At 33.4% G+C, this 19,641-nt stretch overlaps 2 protein-coding genes across 4 annotated transcripts; both read left to right on the forward strand.

Annotated features, from left to right (window-relative positions):
• The first annotated feature begins 642 nt into the window (after positions 1 to 642).
• Positions 643 to 4,287, forward strand: LOC111801190 (myosin-binding protein 7-like). 3 transcript variants are annotated; one of them, XR_002816095.1, is made up of 5 exons: positions 643 to 1,137; positions 1,302 to 2,895; positions 3,057 to 3,103; positions 3,624 to 3,776; positions 4,032 to 4,287. XR_002816095.1 is itself a non-coding variant. In XM_023685194.1 (5 exons), the coding sequence occupies exons 2-4, from the start codon at positions 1,516 to 1,518 to the stop codon at positions 3,721 to 3,723; spliced, it is 1,527 nt and encodes a 508-aa protein (XP_023540962.1). In that variant the 5' UTR covers positions 643 to 1,137; positions 1,302 to 1,515; the 3' UTR covers positions 3,724 to 3,772; positions 4,032 to 4,287. The 3 variants fall into 3 exon arrangements, 2 of the variants coding, with proteins under 2 accessions (XP_023540962.1, XP_023540961.1); XM_023685194.1 differs by having other exon boundaries at positions 3,624 to 3,772; XM_023685193.1 differs by lacking the exon at positions 4,032 to 4,287 and having other exon boundaries at positions 3,624 to 4,022.
• A 4,769-nt stretch (positions 4,288 to 9,056) lies between these two features.
• LOC111800607 (calcium-dependent protein kinase 20-like) lies at positions 9,057 to 14,255 on the forward strand. The gene is made up of 7 exons (XM_023684379.1): positions 9,057 to 10,442; positions 11,232 to 11,375; positions 11,495 to 11,647; positions 12,632 to 12,747; positions 12,984 to 13,151; positions 13,610 to 13,834; positions 13,959 to 14,255. Exons 1-7 carry the CDS (start codon positions 9,566 to 9,568, stop codon positions 14,022 to 14,024), a joined length of 1,749 nt encoding a protein of 582 aa, XP_023540147.1. The 5' UTR covers positions 9,057 to 9,565; the 3' UTR covers positions 14,025 to 14,255.
• The last annotated feature ends 5,386 nt before the right edge of the window (positions 14,256 to 19,641 follow it).

Raw genomic sequence — 19,641 nt, forward strand, 5'->3', positions numbered from 1 at the left:
TCTTAACCTAATTCAAATTCGAACTCGCACACTATTCTCGGACATTGAGATCAAGTGACAAATTATAAGCTTACGCTTAAGATCGATAATAATAACTAATTAAATAAGTTTATCTAAAATATCACGTACACAACAACGTTAATCCAAAAAGATTACATAGAATCGCTATTTAATGAACGGATTTGTTATTATCCTTAAAAAAAACAAAAAAAGAATATTGTCGGTCAAAATCAACAAACCGAATGGATATATCAAGGAAGTCAAAATCTTCCATGATTAGAAAAAAAAAAAAAAATCCCATAATTACCTAAAAATAAAAATTTAATTTAAAAAATTAAAAAAAAATTGGAAATGGGATTTATAGTATATGTGCATTTTATCAACCTCCTAAACTTATTGAATTTACAAATAAACCCTTAATAATATTAAAAAAATTAAAAAAAATTGTTGTAATTAAGAACTATAATATTAATTTTTAAAACGTGAAAATTATAGAGAAAATAAAAAATGGAAAAGGGTAATTTTGTAAAATTGAGAAATGAAGGGGGTAAGATAGTAAAATGGAATTTGCAATTATCTTAAAAAGAAAATTAGAAAAAGGAAAATCATAATTGAAATGACGAGGAAATTAGTTGGTAAAAAAAGATCGCTCCGACAAACGAACCTCCAACGGATCGGCGATTCACTTAGAAATCTAACGGTCCATCTCGCTTTCTTTCTCTCTCTCTCGCTCGTTTCTCTCCCATTCTCTCTGCTCAGAGCTTTTTCCCTCTCTCTCTCTCTATCTTTCATCAACAATATCGCAGAAATCGAGAAATCCGAATGAAAGAGACCTGATACGACAAAGAATTCATTTAATTTAGGGTTTCCAAATCTCTCTTATTCTCTTCCCCTCCAAATTCTGTTTCCCTCCAAGAAAGCTTTCCCCTATTTGTTGTTCCCCTCTGTTCTTAATTTTTTTTTTTTTTTTCGGGGTATAAGCTTGATTTTTTTATTTGAAGAAGTGGGGGAAGGTTTTCTTAATCTGAGTTTCTTCAGATTTTGTTTGGGGGAATTGGAATTTTCGCGGGAAAATACCAATAGTTTGTGATTCTCAATTCTTTCCACGCCTTCTCGGGTCGTTTAAGCTCCTTCAAGGTATGATTTCGTTGTATTTCGTATTATGGAAATGATTTTTTGAAACGGAAGGAGAAAGAGCATATGAATGTTCGTCGTTTTCTCTGGTTTTTGATCTAGATTGTTGTATTGGTATGAAGATTTGTTGTTATTAAGTTCTGATTTCATTTCATTTTCCTTATTAGGTAGTTCTGTTCTCTGTGTTTCTGATCTCGGAGGAAGAAGACCTGATTTTAGGAGGGGAGAGAATTAAATACAGAAATCCATAATTCAAGAGAGTGGATTTGTGAATTTCATTACCGGGTCCTGTTATCTTGTTTGGATTTATCCTTAGTTGTAGAATCACATTGTGTTGCATTTCATATACAATTTGATTAGAGTTTGAATGCACATTGGTTTATGGATTTCAAGGCACCTCCATCTTCATTGGAAATTGTAAAAAGCAGTAATTTCCCCTGCAGTTGTTCATTGTCCACTGGGCCATCCACTACTTGGATTCGATCTGTTAAAAGGAAGTATGAAGAATCGGATTCTTTTAGCCCACTTGCTATTGTTGGGTTGGATAATTTTTCTGTCATACGGGTACATATTGAGAATGAATGTAACGCTTTGCGGGAGATGGCTAATAATCAGAAACAAACAATTCAGGATTTGTATATTGAACTCGAAGAGGAGAGGAATGCTTCTTCCTCAGCTGCTAATGAGGCAATGTCAATGATATTGAGATTGCAAAGGGAGAAGGCAGAGATCCAGATGGAGGCTCGACAATTCAAACGCTTCGCCGAAGAGAAGATGGCACATGATCTACAGGAGCTTGCAGCAGTTGAGGACTTGTTATATAAAAGAGAGCAAGTTATTCAATCCCTCACTTGTGAGGTACAAGCATATAAACATAGAATGATGAGCTATGGGCTAACGGAAGCCGAGGCTGATGGCGAGAGGGTTCAGCAGAATAGTAGCCAGAATACCGTGGAATACGAGGCACAATGCGAATCTCCGATGTATGATTACCCTCCCTTACGATGCAGCTTAAACGAGGCTCAAGGTCCTTTTGATCATGATAATGATATTGCTGATATTGAGAAATATGCGTTTGGTGAGACCCCGCGTACTCGAGATCACGTCATGGATTTGGAAAATAGGATCAGCCAATTGGAGAGAAGTTCTAGCTACAATCACCTAGATCCTGACTTCTCTTGTACTAATAACGTTTTGGAGAAGGTAATAGTGGGACAATCTCCAAGGAGGCCAAGACATTTGAAGAAGTTTTCCACTGATTCTAGTTTCTCCATGGGTATGCCCCAAGTGAATGATTCTCCAAGATATACATCATCAAGCTTCAAGAAGGAATATGTCTCACAGAGTGAGGACTTCTCCAATTTGAGAAAAATGGATAATGCATCAGAACTTGGAGATGACATGAGTGATAGAGTTTATACCATTGACTCTATTCACAATGGAGCTACATACAATGGTTTTCACGAGCCCAAACCGTCGGTTGGCATTTACGATGACTATATAACCACGCCGAGAGGGTCGCTAAATCAGGTAGATTTTGGGGACCCTGAAATCAGAAAACTTTATTTGAGGCTTCAGGTTCTTGAAGCAGACAGAGAATCAATGAAACAAGCAATTATTTCAATGCGAACTGATAAGGCCCAAATGGTGTTACTGAAAGAAATAGCTCAACATCTATTCAAGGAGATGTCACCAGATAAGCAAGTAGTTGTGAAGAAGCCATCCGTTGTGTCGAGCTTTTCTTTCATGGCGGTTTGTAAGGTGATTTTGCTGTGTTTCTGATGTTCCCATGAAACCTTTTTTGATCATTTGAACCATGACATGCTTGTTGAATGCTGCCTTCATTGTGGATTATGAATGATTGCTAGCTTTATCTTTTGCTCATACTTTGTCTAATTCTCTTCCACGTTTTGTGACCGCAGTGTATCGTATCCTTCGTTTTATGGAAAAGAAAAGCTCGTCGAAGCAAGTACGTAGCTTCTTGCCATAATGTTCTTGATTTTCGTCCTATATTTACTTGAATTCTGTCTATGCGTTCCAATTATCTATTTATCTGTGCATGGAGGTGGACTGTGGAGATAGTGTTCCTTGTTTGCATTGCTATATTAATTAGATTACTATCAAACCAATGTGGTTTGATCCGTAGAAGATAGCAATTGTGATATCCCATATCAGTTGGAGAGGAGAATGAAACACTCCTTATAAGGATGTGGAAACCTCTCCCTAGTAAAAACGTTTTAAAACCGTGAGACTGGCGATACGTAACGGGTCAAAGCGGATAATATCTGCTAGTAGTGGACTTGGGCTGTTACAGCAATGTTGTGGGAAATCGAAAAGATTACAAGTGAACCCAAACATTTTTATAAACATATCATTCTATTTTTGCATTCCATGTCCTCCCAGCACGTGAAAGTGCGTTCGGGTTTATGAGAAAGTTTGTGATAGTAATGTTCCAACCTCCATTATTCATATCTCTTATGGGACTGCAGGTACTTGTTTGGGTTGTCAAACAGTGCTGGCTTGCTAATGCTTCTCGAACAGGGTCCGGACACGAGACAGTGGAGATGTCTTGCAAGCACACAAGTTTAGTACCGCTCACCTGATGTTCATATCCAATCAAACCCGACGTCCCGAATATGTGTGTATGTCCAGTGAATACGATTTCTCTTTTGGCTTCTCTTTTTTTGGATTCATTGTGTAGTGGCAGAAAGGGGTAGCGTGCGAGTCATTCGTTTATTTGATTGTTCGAGGATTGATTATACTTGACTGGTTGATCCGTAGAACACAGATATGATATATATATATATATATATATATATGAATGCTTTACTCGTATTGTTTCGACGAACTCTGCTCGAGGAACGTAACGTCTGATAGCCCTCTCCTGTATATTTCAGATTGAAGAATGATTTATAGCCAGTCGAATGCACAATGGCTGCCTTTGCTTTAACATCAAATCTCTCAAGTCTTTTCTCCTTTCCTGTGGCCTCTAATCGTTGTTCTTTCATGGTGTTGTGATAGTATATGCACCATCTCTATCAATTTAAAATCTTTTATTTGAGAGGAGAGGGTTTGCAGAATTGTGAGTGGTGCTTGTATTCAGACCTCTGACCATATTTCAAAACCGTTTAATATATACTTTTGGGTCATTGAGATTTAAGTTAAGTTTAGTTTCTATTCGGTATCTGAATTTTTTAAATCTTCGTACTATGAGACTTTATAAGTTTATATATTTTTAAAAAGGGATTATTTCGGCCTCTACCAATAATTTATGTTCATTCGGAAGTGGTATGGCTTATTTGTTGTCCACGAGTTTGATGTAAGGACGTGTTGATCTAGGATCGAAGCTTTTGAACTTCTTATGAGCCATTGATATTTGTAAACTTCGACACTTGAGGCTAAATTTGCCATTGTGCTACATGAGTCAGTTTTTATAAATGATTTGGACATAACTTGTGGGATCCCACATCAGTTGGAGAGGTAAAGCATTCTTATAAGGGTGTGAAAATCTCTTTCTAGCAGACACGTTTTAGAAACGTGTCTCCTATGGAGAGGAGAATGAATCTCTCTCTAGCAGACACGTTTTAGAAACGTGTCTCCTATGGAGAGGAGAATGAAGCATTCCTATGAGGGTGTGAAAATCTTTTCCAAGTATGAAACATTCCTATAAGGGTGTGAAAATCTTTTACTAGCAGACACATTTTAAAAACGTGTCTAGAGATGAGAATGAAGCGTTCCTATACGGGTGTGAAAATCTTTCCTTAGCAGACACGTTTTTAAAACGTGTCTCCTATGAAGAGGAGAATGAAGCATTCCTATAAGGGTGTGAAAATTTTTCCTTAATAGACACGTTTTAACTATAGAGAGGAGAATGAACCATTCCTACAAAGGTTTGAAAATCTCTCCCTACTAACACGATTTAAAATCGTGAGGTTGGTGATGATACATAACAACAGATTGTGAGGTTGATGACGATATATAACAGACCAAAATGGATAATATACAGATTGTGAGGTTGATGACGATACATAACAGACCAAAATGGATAATATCTACTAGCAGCACGATCAGAATTTGAAATATGCACATATTTATATGTTAATAATAATAATTATTATAATAATAAGCGTTAAATAATATTAAAAGAAAACAAGTGGTAGTAATCCTAAGTAGTAGGTTTTTTTTTTTTTTTTTTTTTTTTTTTTTTTTTTTTTTNTGTGGAAATATTTTAATTTTTACTTTGAATTTGTTATTTTTACCACACCATAAACTTAGTTAAATGTTGCAATTTCTACCATTTACTCAATTTTTGTTAATTCAATAATTTTAATTAAAAAATAATAATATTAAATATCCATTTAACTCACTCATTTTACTAATACCAAAATTTGCACAAATTATCCACAAAATAACCGACCAAAAGTCACAAATTTAAATAAAAATTTATCTCTAATATCAATTTTTATTTTAAACTCATCGGTTGAAATTCATGCAATTTTAGTTAAATAATAATTTGAAATTCATTAAGAAAATTTCAAAACAAGTTTTAATAAATTTTATTTTAAAAGAAAAAGAATTTTCACACATTGAAAATAAGGTCGATTTAATTTACAAGAAATTAAAAGTAAAATCACTCAAAAATTAGAGATTATTTCATAAATTTCATCGTATATTAGCCCAAGAGAATCACAAAACTGATCTTCCTTGCCAAACAATTGCGAATCATCAATGAAAAACCGCCGGAGAACGGCGGACGCTACGACGGAATGTAATTGCAGGCCGATACACATTCCTCATCAGGATGACCGGCAATCATTCCAGTAGCAGAAAAGGACGCCGCAACGACGGCGACGGACGATCCGTTTCCAGTGAGACGTTGAACGAAGCTTTTGAACTCCTCAGGACGGACATGGATAATCTTCGGCGATCTAAGGTAAACGATTACAGGATCGCGTCGATTCGGAATCGGACGCAGATTAATCGTTGTCGATTTCTTGAAAATCTTCGTGGAGGATTTGTTCACCGTCAATGGCGGTGGCCTTGGACCTCGAAGTCGCAATGGCAATTGATTCCTGGCGGCGGAGTTCATCGTTGTTCTGCAATTACAAGCTAGGGCTTGGAAATTTGGTACGATTTCTTCACCTTCTCGGTTTTGCCGTCTTGAATTAGGAACAAAATAGATTGGAGTTTATATAACACGATGAACTATGAATGAATCTTGTCTCTTTTTCTGGAATTCAATTAAAAAATTATTTTAGTACCAAGTCAATTTCTGTTTGGTTGCTTGCTTAGATTATTTGGTCACTTTTACAAATTTCTAGATAAATGAAGAACAGGATGAATTTGAGTATGAATCTATTCATTATGCAATAAATATACCACTCATTTGTTGGCTAATTCAACTTCAAAGTGTTAGGAATCACACGACTAATTAATTATGAGTTTATGATTAAAGAATACTATTAACTCCTCCCTACTCAAAGTTATATACTGTGAACTATTGTTATTTCTCTCTTGCTTGCTTAGCTTATATAACGTCTCTCTCCGAAATCTCTCTTTCGAAAATCTCTCTCCGCCCTCGTTTTCTAAAATCTTCTCTTAAAACCGAGGCTAGAGGCTCGAGCATACGTCGCTTGGCCGTAGGCGACGCAATAACGAATTGACTTAGCTCACTTGTCGTTGGAAAGTGAGTGCCGCACAATCGCAAGTCCTCTGTCATCAAAAGTGTTATTGTGACAAGTGGTATCTCTATTGGTATAAGGCCTTTTGGGGAAGCATAGAGCAAAACGCGCAAAACCCACGAGAGTTTATACTCAAAGTGGACAATATCATACAATTGTAAAGAGTCGTGTTCATCTAACACAAAGTTCTATATTAGAGATTAAAATTATGCTCGGGATAAAGGGTTGTGATTTCGGTGAGCTCCACGAGGTAAGCTACACGAAGCATTAGTGGCCCAACCCTAGACACTACAAGATCCTCGAGTATCAATTTTCAAGATTTGAATTTTTAATTTTATGTTTAATAAGTAATTAACTCCGTTAATTAAATGATCATGTCTTTAAATGCGGGAACATAAAATTAATTCTTAAATAATATGGATAGTGTGCTATGACCAAATATATAAAATTTTAAAAACTTAATTAATAGACTTCACAAACTTAGCTCATTATTTATTTTATAAAATGAATATCAATCAAGAACACTACGAACTACGAACACTATAATATCTATAATGTCAGTGTCATTTTGAGAAATTCAACCAAATCATAGAACTTACGCATTAGATTTAATTCCATTAATTCGAATTATAACTTAAATTATCGACTAGAATTAAAATTTCAACATTTAAACATTAGAAAATAAAAAATAATCAAATTTCAATTAGATATTTGAAAAAATCAAGGTTGATTGAATTATTATTATTATTTAAAACTAATATCCTATTTATAATTATTTTTTAAATTCATCCTCAGCTAATCTCCTTTAATTAAACAAAATAACAAAAAAAAAAAAAAAAAANAGAAAAATATTTTATTATTTATTATAATATTGTGATATTGTTGTGGGGATGGTTAGTTTAGAAAAAAAAAAGGACAAAAAATTAAAATTGCGTATGTTTTGAATTGTTCTTCTTGATTTTATTTAATTTTGTTATTTAAAAAATATATATTTAAGCTTGCCGGCTGTCGGCCTAGAAAGTATTATTATTTTAATCTTTATTTAATTATTAGAAAATTTAGAAGGTTAGTTGAAGACTTGAAGTGGATGAAAAGATGGGGGAAAACGCCGTTTGAATTTTTATTTTAATTTTGGACTTAAATTTTGACCAAGTAGCTTCCATTTTTTTTTTTAATTTTTTATTTATTTTGGCTTATATAATTATTAATTAAATTATAAATTTGTATCTATTTTGTTAATAAATTTGTATTTTAAAGTTTATAGATCAAGACGCATTTTGACCGTTTTAAATTTTTTAATATTTATTCGAAAAAAAAATAATTTTAATTTTAAACACACATTTTCTAAAATTTTAAAATGAAAGCTATCATTTTCTTCTCAAATTTTATGATTAAGTGTGAAATTTAATAAATAAGATATGTTAATATATTTTGGACTAAATGTGAAAATTTTAATAAAAGTTTTTAAATTAAAATATGAAAATGAAAATAGTAAATTTATAATTTTTTTAAAGTTTTATATAAAAATTCGAGAAATTAAGAAATAACATTTGAAAGTTTAATAATAAAAATGATATTTAAAATTTTAAATTTGTTCCATCTCAGTCTTTATTCTTAATATTTATTTTTATTTTAAATAAAAATAATGTTGAGATAGTGTTAAAAAAAAATAAATACGAGATTGATAAAATAATATAATTAAAATAGTTATTTTTAAAATTTTGTTGATTAAATTATATAGACATTATAAAATTTAGAAATAACCATAATTTTTATTTAAAAAAAAAAATCAAAAGTTTGGTTTATTTTCTCATTATTTCTCTACCATCAAATTTATATTTTGTAAGAAAACAAATAGGTTTTTTTTAGCTAAATTCTAAATATATAAACTTTTTTAAAATATACGATAACAAAAAAAAAAAAAAAAAAAAAAAAAAAAAAAAAAAAAAAAAAAAAAAAAAANATAATAATTAATATATATATATATAATGTTTATAAGATTAATTTTAAAAATAAAGTAATTATTTTTTAAAAAAATCCTAAGGATTCGACTATCTCCTAGCAAAGCCTTGTTGAAATTAAAAAGAAAAAAAAGAAAAAAAAATGGTAAATATAAAATAATGATGAGGAGCTTCAACGAAAACCATGCATGCAAGAGCCGTCGATGGAGGAGGATTCCGAGCGATAATCTCTCCTTCTCTCTTTCTCTCTCTATTAGCACGCATGCAGCTCGGGCGTTGATCGAATGAGGAGCTTCCATCGCTGAATGATTGACGATGATGATCAATTTCAGAGGATTTCATCGTCAATTTCGCCTTCTCCACTTGGTTTCAACCTTTTACTTTCACTTTCCATTGTTTTCTTCCATTTTCTTTTCCTCCAAAATTCTCTCCTCTTTTCATTTTCTGGAATTCGAATCTGCTTGATGATGATACACGTTTTTTTATTTTAATTTCAATTTGTCTCTGTTTATATACATATATGTTGATTGGATTTGAGATTTCAGAGGACGACGTTTTTCCTGTTGAATGAATGATTGCATTCACGATGGAGGATATTTGTGATTTTCGTGTTTTCGTGTTTATTTTTGTCGAATCTATCGAGTTGAAGATGTTGGTTGTGTCTTCGGGGTGATTTGATCTAATTAGGGAGGTTTGGATTGAATGCTCTGGTTCTTCATGGGGATCTATTCTTATGAGGAGATTCAGGGGAGGGAGATTATGTCAAGAACTTAAGAGGTTGGTAAATTGATGGGGAACACATGTGTAGGACCAAATCTCGGCAATAATGGATTCTTGAAATCTGTTACGGCCGCAGTATGGCCAAGCCGACCACCGGAGGAAAGACTTCCTCCGCCTAAGGATGGGGCCGACAGCAAAAGTAAGGCAAATGCGAGTTCGGATTCAACCAAGAACGACGATGCTTCTAAAGATTCAGATCCCAGTGGTGTTCAAAATACGCCGCCTGAAACCGTGAAAATTGGTAATAATGATCCACAAAAAGCAGTGGAGCGTGAGATGTCGTCTAGAGTGATTAAAGATGAAACTAGGGCACCAGACGGAACAAAATCGAAAAAGGTCTCTAACTTTAAGAGAGTATCCAGCGCAGGACTTCAAATTGATTCGGTGTTAGGGCGAAAAACGGACAATATTAAGGATCATTACACATTGGGGCGGAAGCTCGGACAGGGGCAGTTCGGGACGACATTTCTTTGTGTGGCGAAGGAATCGGGGAAAGAATTTGCGTGCAAATCTATAGCGAAAAGGAAATTGACGACGAAAGAGGATGTGGAGGATGTTAGAAGAGAGATACAGATAATGCACCATTTAGCAGGTCATCCTAATGTGATTCAGATTGTGGGGGCTTATGAGGACGCGGTGGCAGTTCATGTCGTAATGGAGCTTTGTGCGGGTGGGGAATTGTTTGATAGGATTATACAGAGGGGTCATTATACGGAGAAAAAGGCTGCTGAATTAGCTAGAATCATAGTCGGTGTTGTCGAGGCATGCCATTCTCTGGGTGTCATGCATAGGGATTTGAAACCAGAGAATTTTCTTTTCATCAGTCAAGAAGAGGAGTCTGCACTTAAGACCATAGATTTTGGGCTCTCCATGTTCTTTAGGCCAGGTAACATCTTTCAACTCTTTCTTTTTGTTTGATGAAATAGTTTCTTGAAATCGTCGTTCGTAAGGCTTATTATTTTAGACCTTGCTTTAAGTTAGTTTTGATTGGATTCCACTATTAAAGGAAAGCTATAAGGTAAAAGTTTAGGAGGCAAGTTAGAGCGAAGTTTTGAAGTTTTTTAGTATAATGACAGCGATAATTGACATATGTTATTGACACTCCTAACTCTAAAATAAAAAAGAAAGAAAAAGTGGGATAAAGATTTGTACTTCCAAATTTGAAAGAGAAGTTATGCTCATGTTGAAATACTGAAGTTTGAATATTAAACAACTAAGGTAATTGTCCCTTTTTGTTCTTCGGGCATATACGACCTCGAAATAGTAATTTCTCAAGTCAGCACGTGGTGGTAGTGATTAACCTTGTCGAGCTGACTTGATGCAGCACATATATTGATCTAGAGATCAAGAGCCGACAGGCAACAACCTTTTTGAAAGAATATGCATTAAATTAGAATTACTTCATGTATAGAGAAGCTTGCATCGTCTTTCTGTCATACTGCTTAAAGGGACGCGAAGTAATGTTTCTGACGATCAAATAGATTTTAATGGTTAGGATCGTGTACCGGCAAGCTGTGACCGAACGGTTGAGTTAGTTTGAAATTATTCTTCACGAATAGTTATGTTTATGAAGAAACTTAGTCGCAATGAGAGGTCTATTTATGAAGATTATGTTATTTATATCCACCCTGCATCTGTTTCCCTTTTAGTCTGACCAGAAATAGTTTTTTCTCAGGTGAAACTTTCACAGATGTTGTTGGTAGCCCATATTATGTAGCCCCAGAAGTATTGCGGAAGCTTTATGGGCCAGAGTGTGATGTATGGAGTGCTGGGGTTATCATATATATTTTACTGAGTGGCGTGCCTCCGTTCTGGGATGGTGAGTTTCTGGATCCAGAAACCACACCCTTTTGGATTTTCCAGCCATTAAATAGCTTCATAGGAAATAACTAACTGTATATACATGACTTGTGTCCTAAAATTCTTATGGCATACCAGAGACGGAGCAAGGAATATTTGAGCAGGTTTTGAAAGGCGACCTTGACTTTATGTCAGAACCGTGGCCTAGTATATCTGGAGACGCAAAAGATCTAGTGCGGAAAATGCTTGTAAGAGATCCCAAAAAAAGACTATCAGCCCATGAAGTCCTTTGTAAGTTTATATCTATAGTGTATGAATTCATGGTCCCACAACATAGCATGGACAAGTTTTACTGTAATTTCTGAAAATCGATTATAAGATAATAATAATAATTTGTGTTACTTGTTAGCTGTAACTTACTTGCTACTTATTTACTTCTGTTACCATAATTATAATGTTTTATTTCATTATCGACTCTAAAAGAAAATCTGTTCTGGATTTAAGTGTACTAACTTCGAGGCTTCAATGACTTGGGTATCCTAATGTGAAGTTCTTGTAGCATCTGGGATATTTGGCAATGTCTAAATCTTTAGATCAGTTGACATTTACATAGGATGCCAAGAAGTATTAGATATGCTTGGTAATACATTAGAATAACAATTGCCATGAGATCACTTTTGCTATTTATAATTGATGAATGCCTACCTGTGAATTTAAAGAAAAAGGGTTCATCCTCCAATATGAATGTTAATTCTACTCAATGGCTGTGGAAGTGACCATGCTTGATCTTGCAAATAGGTTCACACTAACATGGTGGGGTTGAAACACAAAATCAATTCTAGTAATTTCAAATGATGTAAACAAACGTATAGGCGAAGTTCTTTTAATTGAATCTGAAATATTAAGTGAAGGACCAAGTTCATTCTATGGCTAATGTACTTGATCCAATGCTTCAAAATAAGACGTCTATGGGATCTTTAGCTGGAAGATTGTGTGACTTTGTCATCCCCTCACACAGCCCATTGGTGGCGTAAAATGGTTTCAATTGACCGTCCCCTTGGATATCTGGCTAAGAGACTCTAAAACTTCTTGTCATGCTTACAACATCTCTGTGGCTTGGATAATTAAGAGCGAGGTTTCTATTTTTTAAGTTTTTCCTCACCGTTCAGTTTTTAGCGTTGCTGTTGTTGCCTAAGATATAAGTTTTCTTATTTTCATATATCTCAATGTTAGTGTGCTTAATAGCTTTCTTATAGGGCCTTCGTGATTTTGCAGGCCACCCATGGGTAAAAGCTAATGGAGTTGCTCCTGACAAACCTCTTGATTCGGCTGTTCTAAGTCGTTTGAATCAATTCTCTGCCATGAACAGGCTGAAGAAAATAGCAATTAGAGTGAGTGCTAATCATCTAACTCTACGACTAATGATATCCAACAAACCATCACCTAGTGCCTTGCAGTGTTGAGTGAGCAGCCATCAAACACATTTTAAACAAGCATAAAAGTGCATATTAGTATGTGAAACGATTTTGATGAAGCAAATGTTTAGTTAGTTCGTGATGTGGTAGCTTCTTTCTGAAGGTTGTTGTTATTCCGGTGAGACTTTTCTCAACCTGTTGTCTATTTATAGATTATTGCAGAGAGCCTTTCTGAAGAGGAAATTGCTGGCCTCAAAGAGATGTTTAAGATGATAGACACGGACAATAGTGGTCAAATAACTCTAGAGGAATTGAAGCATGGCTTGGAAAGAGTGGGTGCTAATCTTCAGGATTCTGAAATTAGTGGGTTAATGCAAGCAGTAAGTAATGCTATACTCTCCCAGGAGAAATATTCTCTCTTTCTAGACTTCATAAAAGTTTGTTTTTTCTGTTTCCACTTGTGCTTCCTTGATTTACGTTTGATTTATTGTTAAGAGGTCAAGTCTCCGTTAGATTAGAGAAATTATGAAACCTTTAATTCTTAATCTGCTGTATGGATTGTTTCAAATGTGAAGATGGTTGCACATTTTTAATTGCATGTACATTAGTTAGCACAGGCTGTGCGGTTTTTAATATTATAGACATATTAAAGACAGAACTTGAACGATTATCATTTCAATGCCACTATCAAACTATCATAGTTAGTATCCTCGAGAAATGAGAAACATATTTCCATGACAGAATTATCAGCATATTTCTTCATGGTTCATTCCAACTTCGTGAAAGTCAGTTGTTCTCCAGTTTTGGTTTTAAATATTATTTCAATTCAATATTTCAGGCAGATGTCGATAATAGTGGTACCATAGAATATGGCGAATTTGTAGCAGCAATGCTGCATTTAAACAAGGTTCAGAAAGAGGACCACCTCTTTGCTGCCTTCTCGTACTTCGACAAAGATGGGAGTGGATACATCACACAGGACGAGCTCCAACAAGCTTGCGAAAAGTTTGGTTTGCCAGACATCCGCTTAGAAGATATAATGCGTGAAGTTGACCAGGATAATGTAATCATTCTCCTCTTGATTATCTTTTCTTATTGCCTGCCTTTCTTGCTGCTTGATTGACTATGAAAATATAAAAGGGTCGTCTTCCATTTTAACAATCATGCCCCTTTTGATTTCTTTTCAGGATGGTCGAATAGATTACAGTGAGTTTGTGGCTATGATGCAAGATACTGGTTTTGTCCGGAGGTGATTGATTGTAAAGCTGCATCACGATTGGAATTAGGGAAAGCTTTTAGGCTTTAACTATTAACATGCCAAAAAATTCTGGTTCCCAACCAAGAAGACAAATTTATTTATTTTCTGGCCAGTAGGCCCAAATACATGTTTCTTTTTTTTATAGTTAGAAGTTGAAATTAATGCTTGTTTGTAAAGATGACAGGCTTCAGAGGGAGAGAGTTAGTTTCTTGTTTCTGTTAATGTTTTCCTTGTCCATATCGATTTGTTTTATATTGAGCAATTCATTTGTAATAGATCTCAAGTCTGTTTATTGAAGAATACTGATCATTATTTAATTCTTGTTCTTTGTTTACTATGATTTCTGCTCTATTTTGTACAAGATTTACTCTTTTCGATTATTGTTGTATAACTTTGCTGAAAACTCGATACTGATAGCAGTGGTTTGAACATGTCAGTACTTGAGAATTACCACTACACTGCCTCGTGGAGGATCTTAATGTAAGTTCTTCTCTTCTATTAGAATATATCTTGTGAGATACTGAACATGATTTGTTTCATTTCCTTTTCTATTTTTATTTAGCTCAAGATAATGAACATTTTGCTTTAGCCATTTTTATGTGAATTACCACAGAAGGAAGGACAGGACATGGAGCAACAATGATGGTTCAATGATTTGGTAAGGCGATTATGGTACTTTCTTGTCAAGTTCTATGCTTATAATGATTCTCATTTTCTCTTAACAGATCACCTCTAGTGTGATATCCCACGTTGGTTGGGGAGGAGAACGAAACACCCTTTATAAGGGTGTGGAAACCTTTCCCTAGCAGACACATTTTAAAGCCTTGAGGGGAAGCCCGTAAGGGAAAGCCTAAAGAAAACAATATCTGCTAGCGGTGGGCTTGGGTAGTTATTGTTGCTTCCTTTTAACTCTTTTGGATATTGACATCATCTACAGTAGTGAAAACAGTCATCTATGTTTCTTGTACATGTAATGTCTCGATAATAGCCATGTGCCAATAAATGTTTGTACTTAACTGAGGTTGATTTTATGTTTGATATGTCTTTCTGATTGTGGATAGTTGACAAAAACTGATACAGTAAGATTCAAACTATTTTCTTGCCTATGTGGAAGGTTTTCCTAATCGTCACTCCTGGGGAATTATATCGGTTTCTTGAAACAGTTCACAAAGGAACCATAAAGCACATTTTCTAAGGACCTGAAAGGTAAAAAATGCTACCCTTCTGATAAAATGAAATTAAGTTGAATCTTGAGGTGTATGGATTCTGGTATGAATTTTCTATTCATATTGATTGATTTATTCTTGAGAGACTGTCTAAGTTTGTAGAAGTTGTTTAGATAATTAAGCTTGCATACTCAATTGGTTAAAACATATTCATACACTCCACTTTTATCTATTGATTTATTCTTGAGAGACTTGTCAAAGTTTTTAGCACTTTTGAATGTGTATTTATGCACCTTGTTTATTTTGTTTCAGGTCATATTCACTTCAGTAAGAAAGTAAAAGGTGAATGCGTGTTCAAAGATGAAAATGGCGCTATTGTAAGTATCAATATCATAATCTCAAGCTCTTATCTGGATCTGAATATTGATGAACACTTTTCGGTTTTAATCCTATATTTACCTCCACAACCAAGGGCACTTCTCTTTCAATCATGGTTGGCTTAAATACATGACTCTTTTTTGTTGGCTAAATTAAATAGCGCATGATCTCCGACCTAACACTGTTTTTCATCTTTCCTTCTCCTTTTTGTTAACTTTTCGATAACATTGTTACAGTTAGCTTTTCCCTTCGTTTTCAAGCTTTCTTTCCAGGTGATGAAAGTGGGAGAAGGTAATGGAAAGTTGTCCAGTCACCCCACCAACCACTGTCACCTTCTAACCAGTTGCCTTTCTATTTGTCAATTTTAAGTCATGCAGCACCATGTGAGCCATTTTGTTGCTGTTTCTTGCCTCCATATCATTATAAACTTTCCACCTTTAATGCAAACAGATGGACAGAGCAGTGCTGTGGCTACTGAGGTTTGAAAAATCCTCTCCATTTTTCATATCAATTTTCTATCTCTAAATTGTTAGGAGTCACGGACCTCCACAATGGTATAATATTGTCCACTTTGAGCATAAACTCTCATAGTTTTGCCTTGAGATTCGCCAAAATGTCTCATACCAATGGAGATATATTCCTTACTTATAAATCCATGATCATTCCTTAAATTAGCCAATGTGGGACTCCCTCCCAACAATCCTCAACAATCCTCCCCTCGAACAAAGTACAACATAAAGCCTCTCCTGAGGCCTATGGAGCCCCCGAACAGCCTCCCTTTAATCGAGACTCGACTCCTTCTCTAGAGCTCTCGAACAAAGTACATCTTTTATTCGATACTTAGTCACTTTTGACTACACCTTCTAGGCTCATAACTTCTTTGTTCGACATTTGAGTATTCTATTTACATGTCTAAGTTAAGGGCATGACTCTAATACCATGTTAGGAATCACGGGCCTCCACAATGGTATGATATTGTTCATTTTGAGCATAATTTCTCGTCGCTTTGCTTTGGCATCCCGAGAAGTCCTCATACCAATGGAGATATATTCCTTACAAAATTCTATGATCATTTCTTAAATTAGCCAACGTGTGACTCTCTCCCAACAATCCTCAACATGAATGACCTACTTTTTAAAATTTAAGATGCAGTTCTTAACTAGAACAACCAAAACACAATCCCGAAACAATAAGAACAAGCATTGTACAACTCAAGAGCTACGAAACAATACCTATAACACTAAATTGAAAGACCTTGATTTCATAGCTAGCTTAGTTCAATGGTTTTCCTCGTAGAACATCCTTCTCTAATGATCTTGTTAGCAGCAGAGCAGGAAATTCCAGCCTATTTCTTCCTTGGTTGGTGCTTCCAAGTCCACACTTGGCATGCGGATGATGATGCCTCCTCTTTGGCCTTTGCATATGATAAGTCAAGTAAGTCCCACCTAAAAGTTGATTTATATCTCAACTTTATAATCTTTTTTCTTCCCTTTGTCGTACAATAAATGGCTGGATATTGCTCTATATTGTGATCATTATCTCTTTATTTTCTTGCTATTTACATATTCCTAGTGTATTTATATAGCTGGATGGCACTTGATTGTCAATTTTTCATAATTAGGTGTGCAATTAAGTAGTCAAACCTACCAACTAGGATAAGAGAGGAGATTCGAGAAACATAAACAAGTTCAAAATTGATTGAGTTTTGTCCTTTGTGGCAAATTTTCATCGATTAGATTACTAGAAATAGGTTCGGTTATTGATTTGTCATCGACCCTTTTTTTTATAACGCCAAACTATGGTAGTTAAAGAGATGAAATATAACTTTCAATAAGTCGTTTATTTGCCTAATTTTTTAAGTAGGACTTGAATTTAATTGATTTATTATTATTATAATTATTTTTTTTTTGTTAAAGTTGAATATTGCTTGATATATTCTTTTAAGTTAAATGGAGATTAATAATTACATGCTTCTAAGTTCAAATTAAATTTCAAAAGTTTGTAATTAAGAATTATATATATATATATACTCATGATACTCATTAACCATTGAACTTTTATTCTTAAAAATATGAAAAGAAAACCTATTATAATTCTAAAAACCTAGTATATTTATTAAAATTGAATTAATATTTAAAAAAAATGAAAAGGAAAGGAAAGAAAAATGACTTTAAACCTAAATATCAAGTTTGACAATTGGGCAAAAGCTTCGAAGTGATTGATTCCACTAAAAAACAATTTAGTGCTTTTTAATTAATAAAAATAAAAGAAAAAAAAAAATACAGGTATTGTATTAAATAGTCAAATCTTGATAATGAAAAGTAAAAAAAACATTCATATTTTTGGGAAAAAAGAAAAAGGATGGGAGCAAATGTCCCATCCAAAATGCGTGATCTATAAGTCCACGTGGAGGAACTACGTGTCAAACGCATACCCTTGTGCCACCTGTCGTTGATTTTGCAGTGGTGACTCACAACCAATCAACCTAGTTTAGCTGTCACTTAATAACTCGTTCCTTCTGATCCTAAAACGTGGCAAGAGAATGACGGGCCAGCTGGCATCCTTCCTTTTTATTTATTTATTTATTTATTTTGTTATTAGAATTTGAAAAGACAAAAAGGTTAATAGTTTAGTAGAAGTTAATGCCCAAAAATGTTTCAATTGGGGGGGTTTTTGGTAATTGTATGGAATATTTATATATATTCTTTGAAAATATATAATTTTGGAGTATAGTATAAAGGTCGACAATTCCATATTCTAGAGTAACCTCCATTGAGTCTGTACACCTAGGTCAAAGCGGTTGTTCTCCAAAAACACAAGTATCTACGAAGTCACAACACTATGAAAGTTCAAAAAAAAAAAAAAAATTAGAAAATATTAATTATAGCGACTAGATAGACAAAACATGTAGGTATCGATTTAAAACTTTTTGAAGTATAGGGACTAAATTGATACGATCAAGAATTTATAAATCAATCTTATAATTTAAAAAAAAATCAACCCTTTAAATGTACTAGCTTAGATTGACGAACACGGGTTCAATTCAATTTATATAAATTAGTTAAATAAAAGCTATATGAATTTAGATTTTTTTAATTAAGCTAATGAACTCAAATTCATTGAAATTAGGAGCTAAATATCTCATTATTTATTAATAGGTTTATATTTATATTAACAGAAGTTCTTACATAAATATATATTTTCATAAAAATTATATGATAAATTAAAAATAAAACGGGGTGAAAATTTAAAAATAAAAAATAAAAATAAAAAATAAAAAGGAGGGGCCAATGACGGAGAAGGTCACATCCCTGTCACGTGGTATTACCTGAGGAGTCGGGCACCGCCTCTCATCTCTTTATATTTTTCCATAAAAAATTTATATATATATATATATATATATTTCTTTATATATTTCTTTTTTTCATTTTAAAATTTTTGGTTTTTGAATACAAATTAATTAATTAATTTGGTCATTGTCGACGTTCTCCCTTAAAGCCATCTCTAATTAATATGATCGAGACTCTTATTTAAAAAAAAAATAATCAATTTTGATATTAGTAAATTTCATATACGGTTGATAAGTGTATATGAAACATGAACCGATGTACCATATCAGAAAGATTCAAATATCTAATCTTTTGATCGAGAGTATATCCATACATAAATTAATTAAAAATAAATTTTAATTTAATTAAATAAAAAATAAAACATATCATATATTCTATACCATAATTACAAATAATCAAATCCAAACTTTTAAAATCATATAAATTAAAACAAAACTAATTTTATGATATTTTTTTTTGGTATATTATTTTTATATATATAGGGATAGTTTAAGAATGATAAGAAGTTGTACTACAAAATTATATTTAAACAAATTAATATTGATTTATAATCAATTAATTATTTATAATACGTTTGTAACATTGAGATTATTGATTAATTGTTGTTATTTAGTTTATTTTTATTAAGTTAATTAAATTTTGATTCTATTTTTTTTTTATTAACAAAAATTTTAGATTTTTGAACCATGAATATTAATAATTATTTTTAAACAAATAA

Source organism: Cucurbita pepo, chromosome LG08, assembly GCF_002806865.2.
Source record: "Cucurbita pepo subsp. pepo cultivar mu-cu-16 chromosome LG08, ASM280686v2, whole genome shotgun sequence".
Taxonomy (NCBI): domain Eukaryota; kingdom Viridiplantae; phylum Streptophyta; class Magnoliopsida; order Cucurbitales; family Cucurbitaceae; genus Cucurbita; species Cucurbita pepo.

Coding starts and splice junctions, on each gene's coding strand:
- LOC111800607 (XM_023684379.1), top strand. CDS start 9,566: ATGGGGAACACATGTGTAGGACCAAATCTCGGCAATAATGGATTCTTG. Junction 11,376..11,494: donor CGTGCCTCCGTTCTGGGATG/GTGAGTTTCTGG, acceptor ATGGCATACCAG/AGACGGAGCAAGGAATATTT. Junction 11,648..12,631: donor ATCAGCCCATGAAGTCCTTT/GTAAGTTTATAT, acceptor GTGATTTTGCAG/GCCACCCATGGGTAAAAGCT.
- LOC111801190 (XM_023685194.1), top strand. CDS start 1,516: ATGGATTTCAAGGCACCTCCATCTTCATTGGAAATTGTAAAAAGCAGT. Junction 2,896..3,056: donor CTTTCATGGCGGTTTGTAAG/GTGATTTTGCTG, acceptor TTGTGACCGCAG/TGTATCGTATCCTTCGTTTT. Junction 3,104..3,623: donor AGAAAAGCTCGTCGAAGCAA/GTACGTAGCTTC, acceptor ATGGGACTGCAG/GTACTTGTTTGGGTTGTCAA.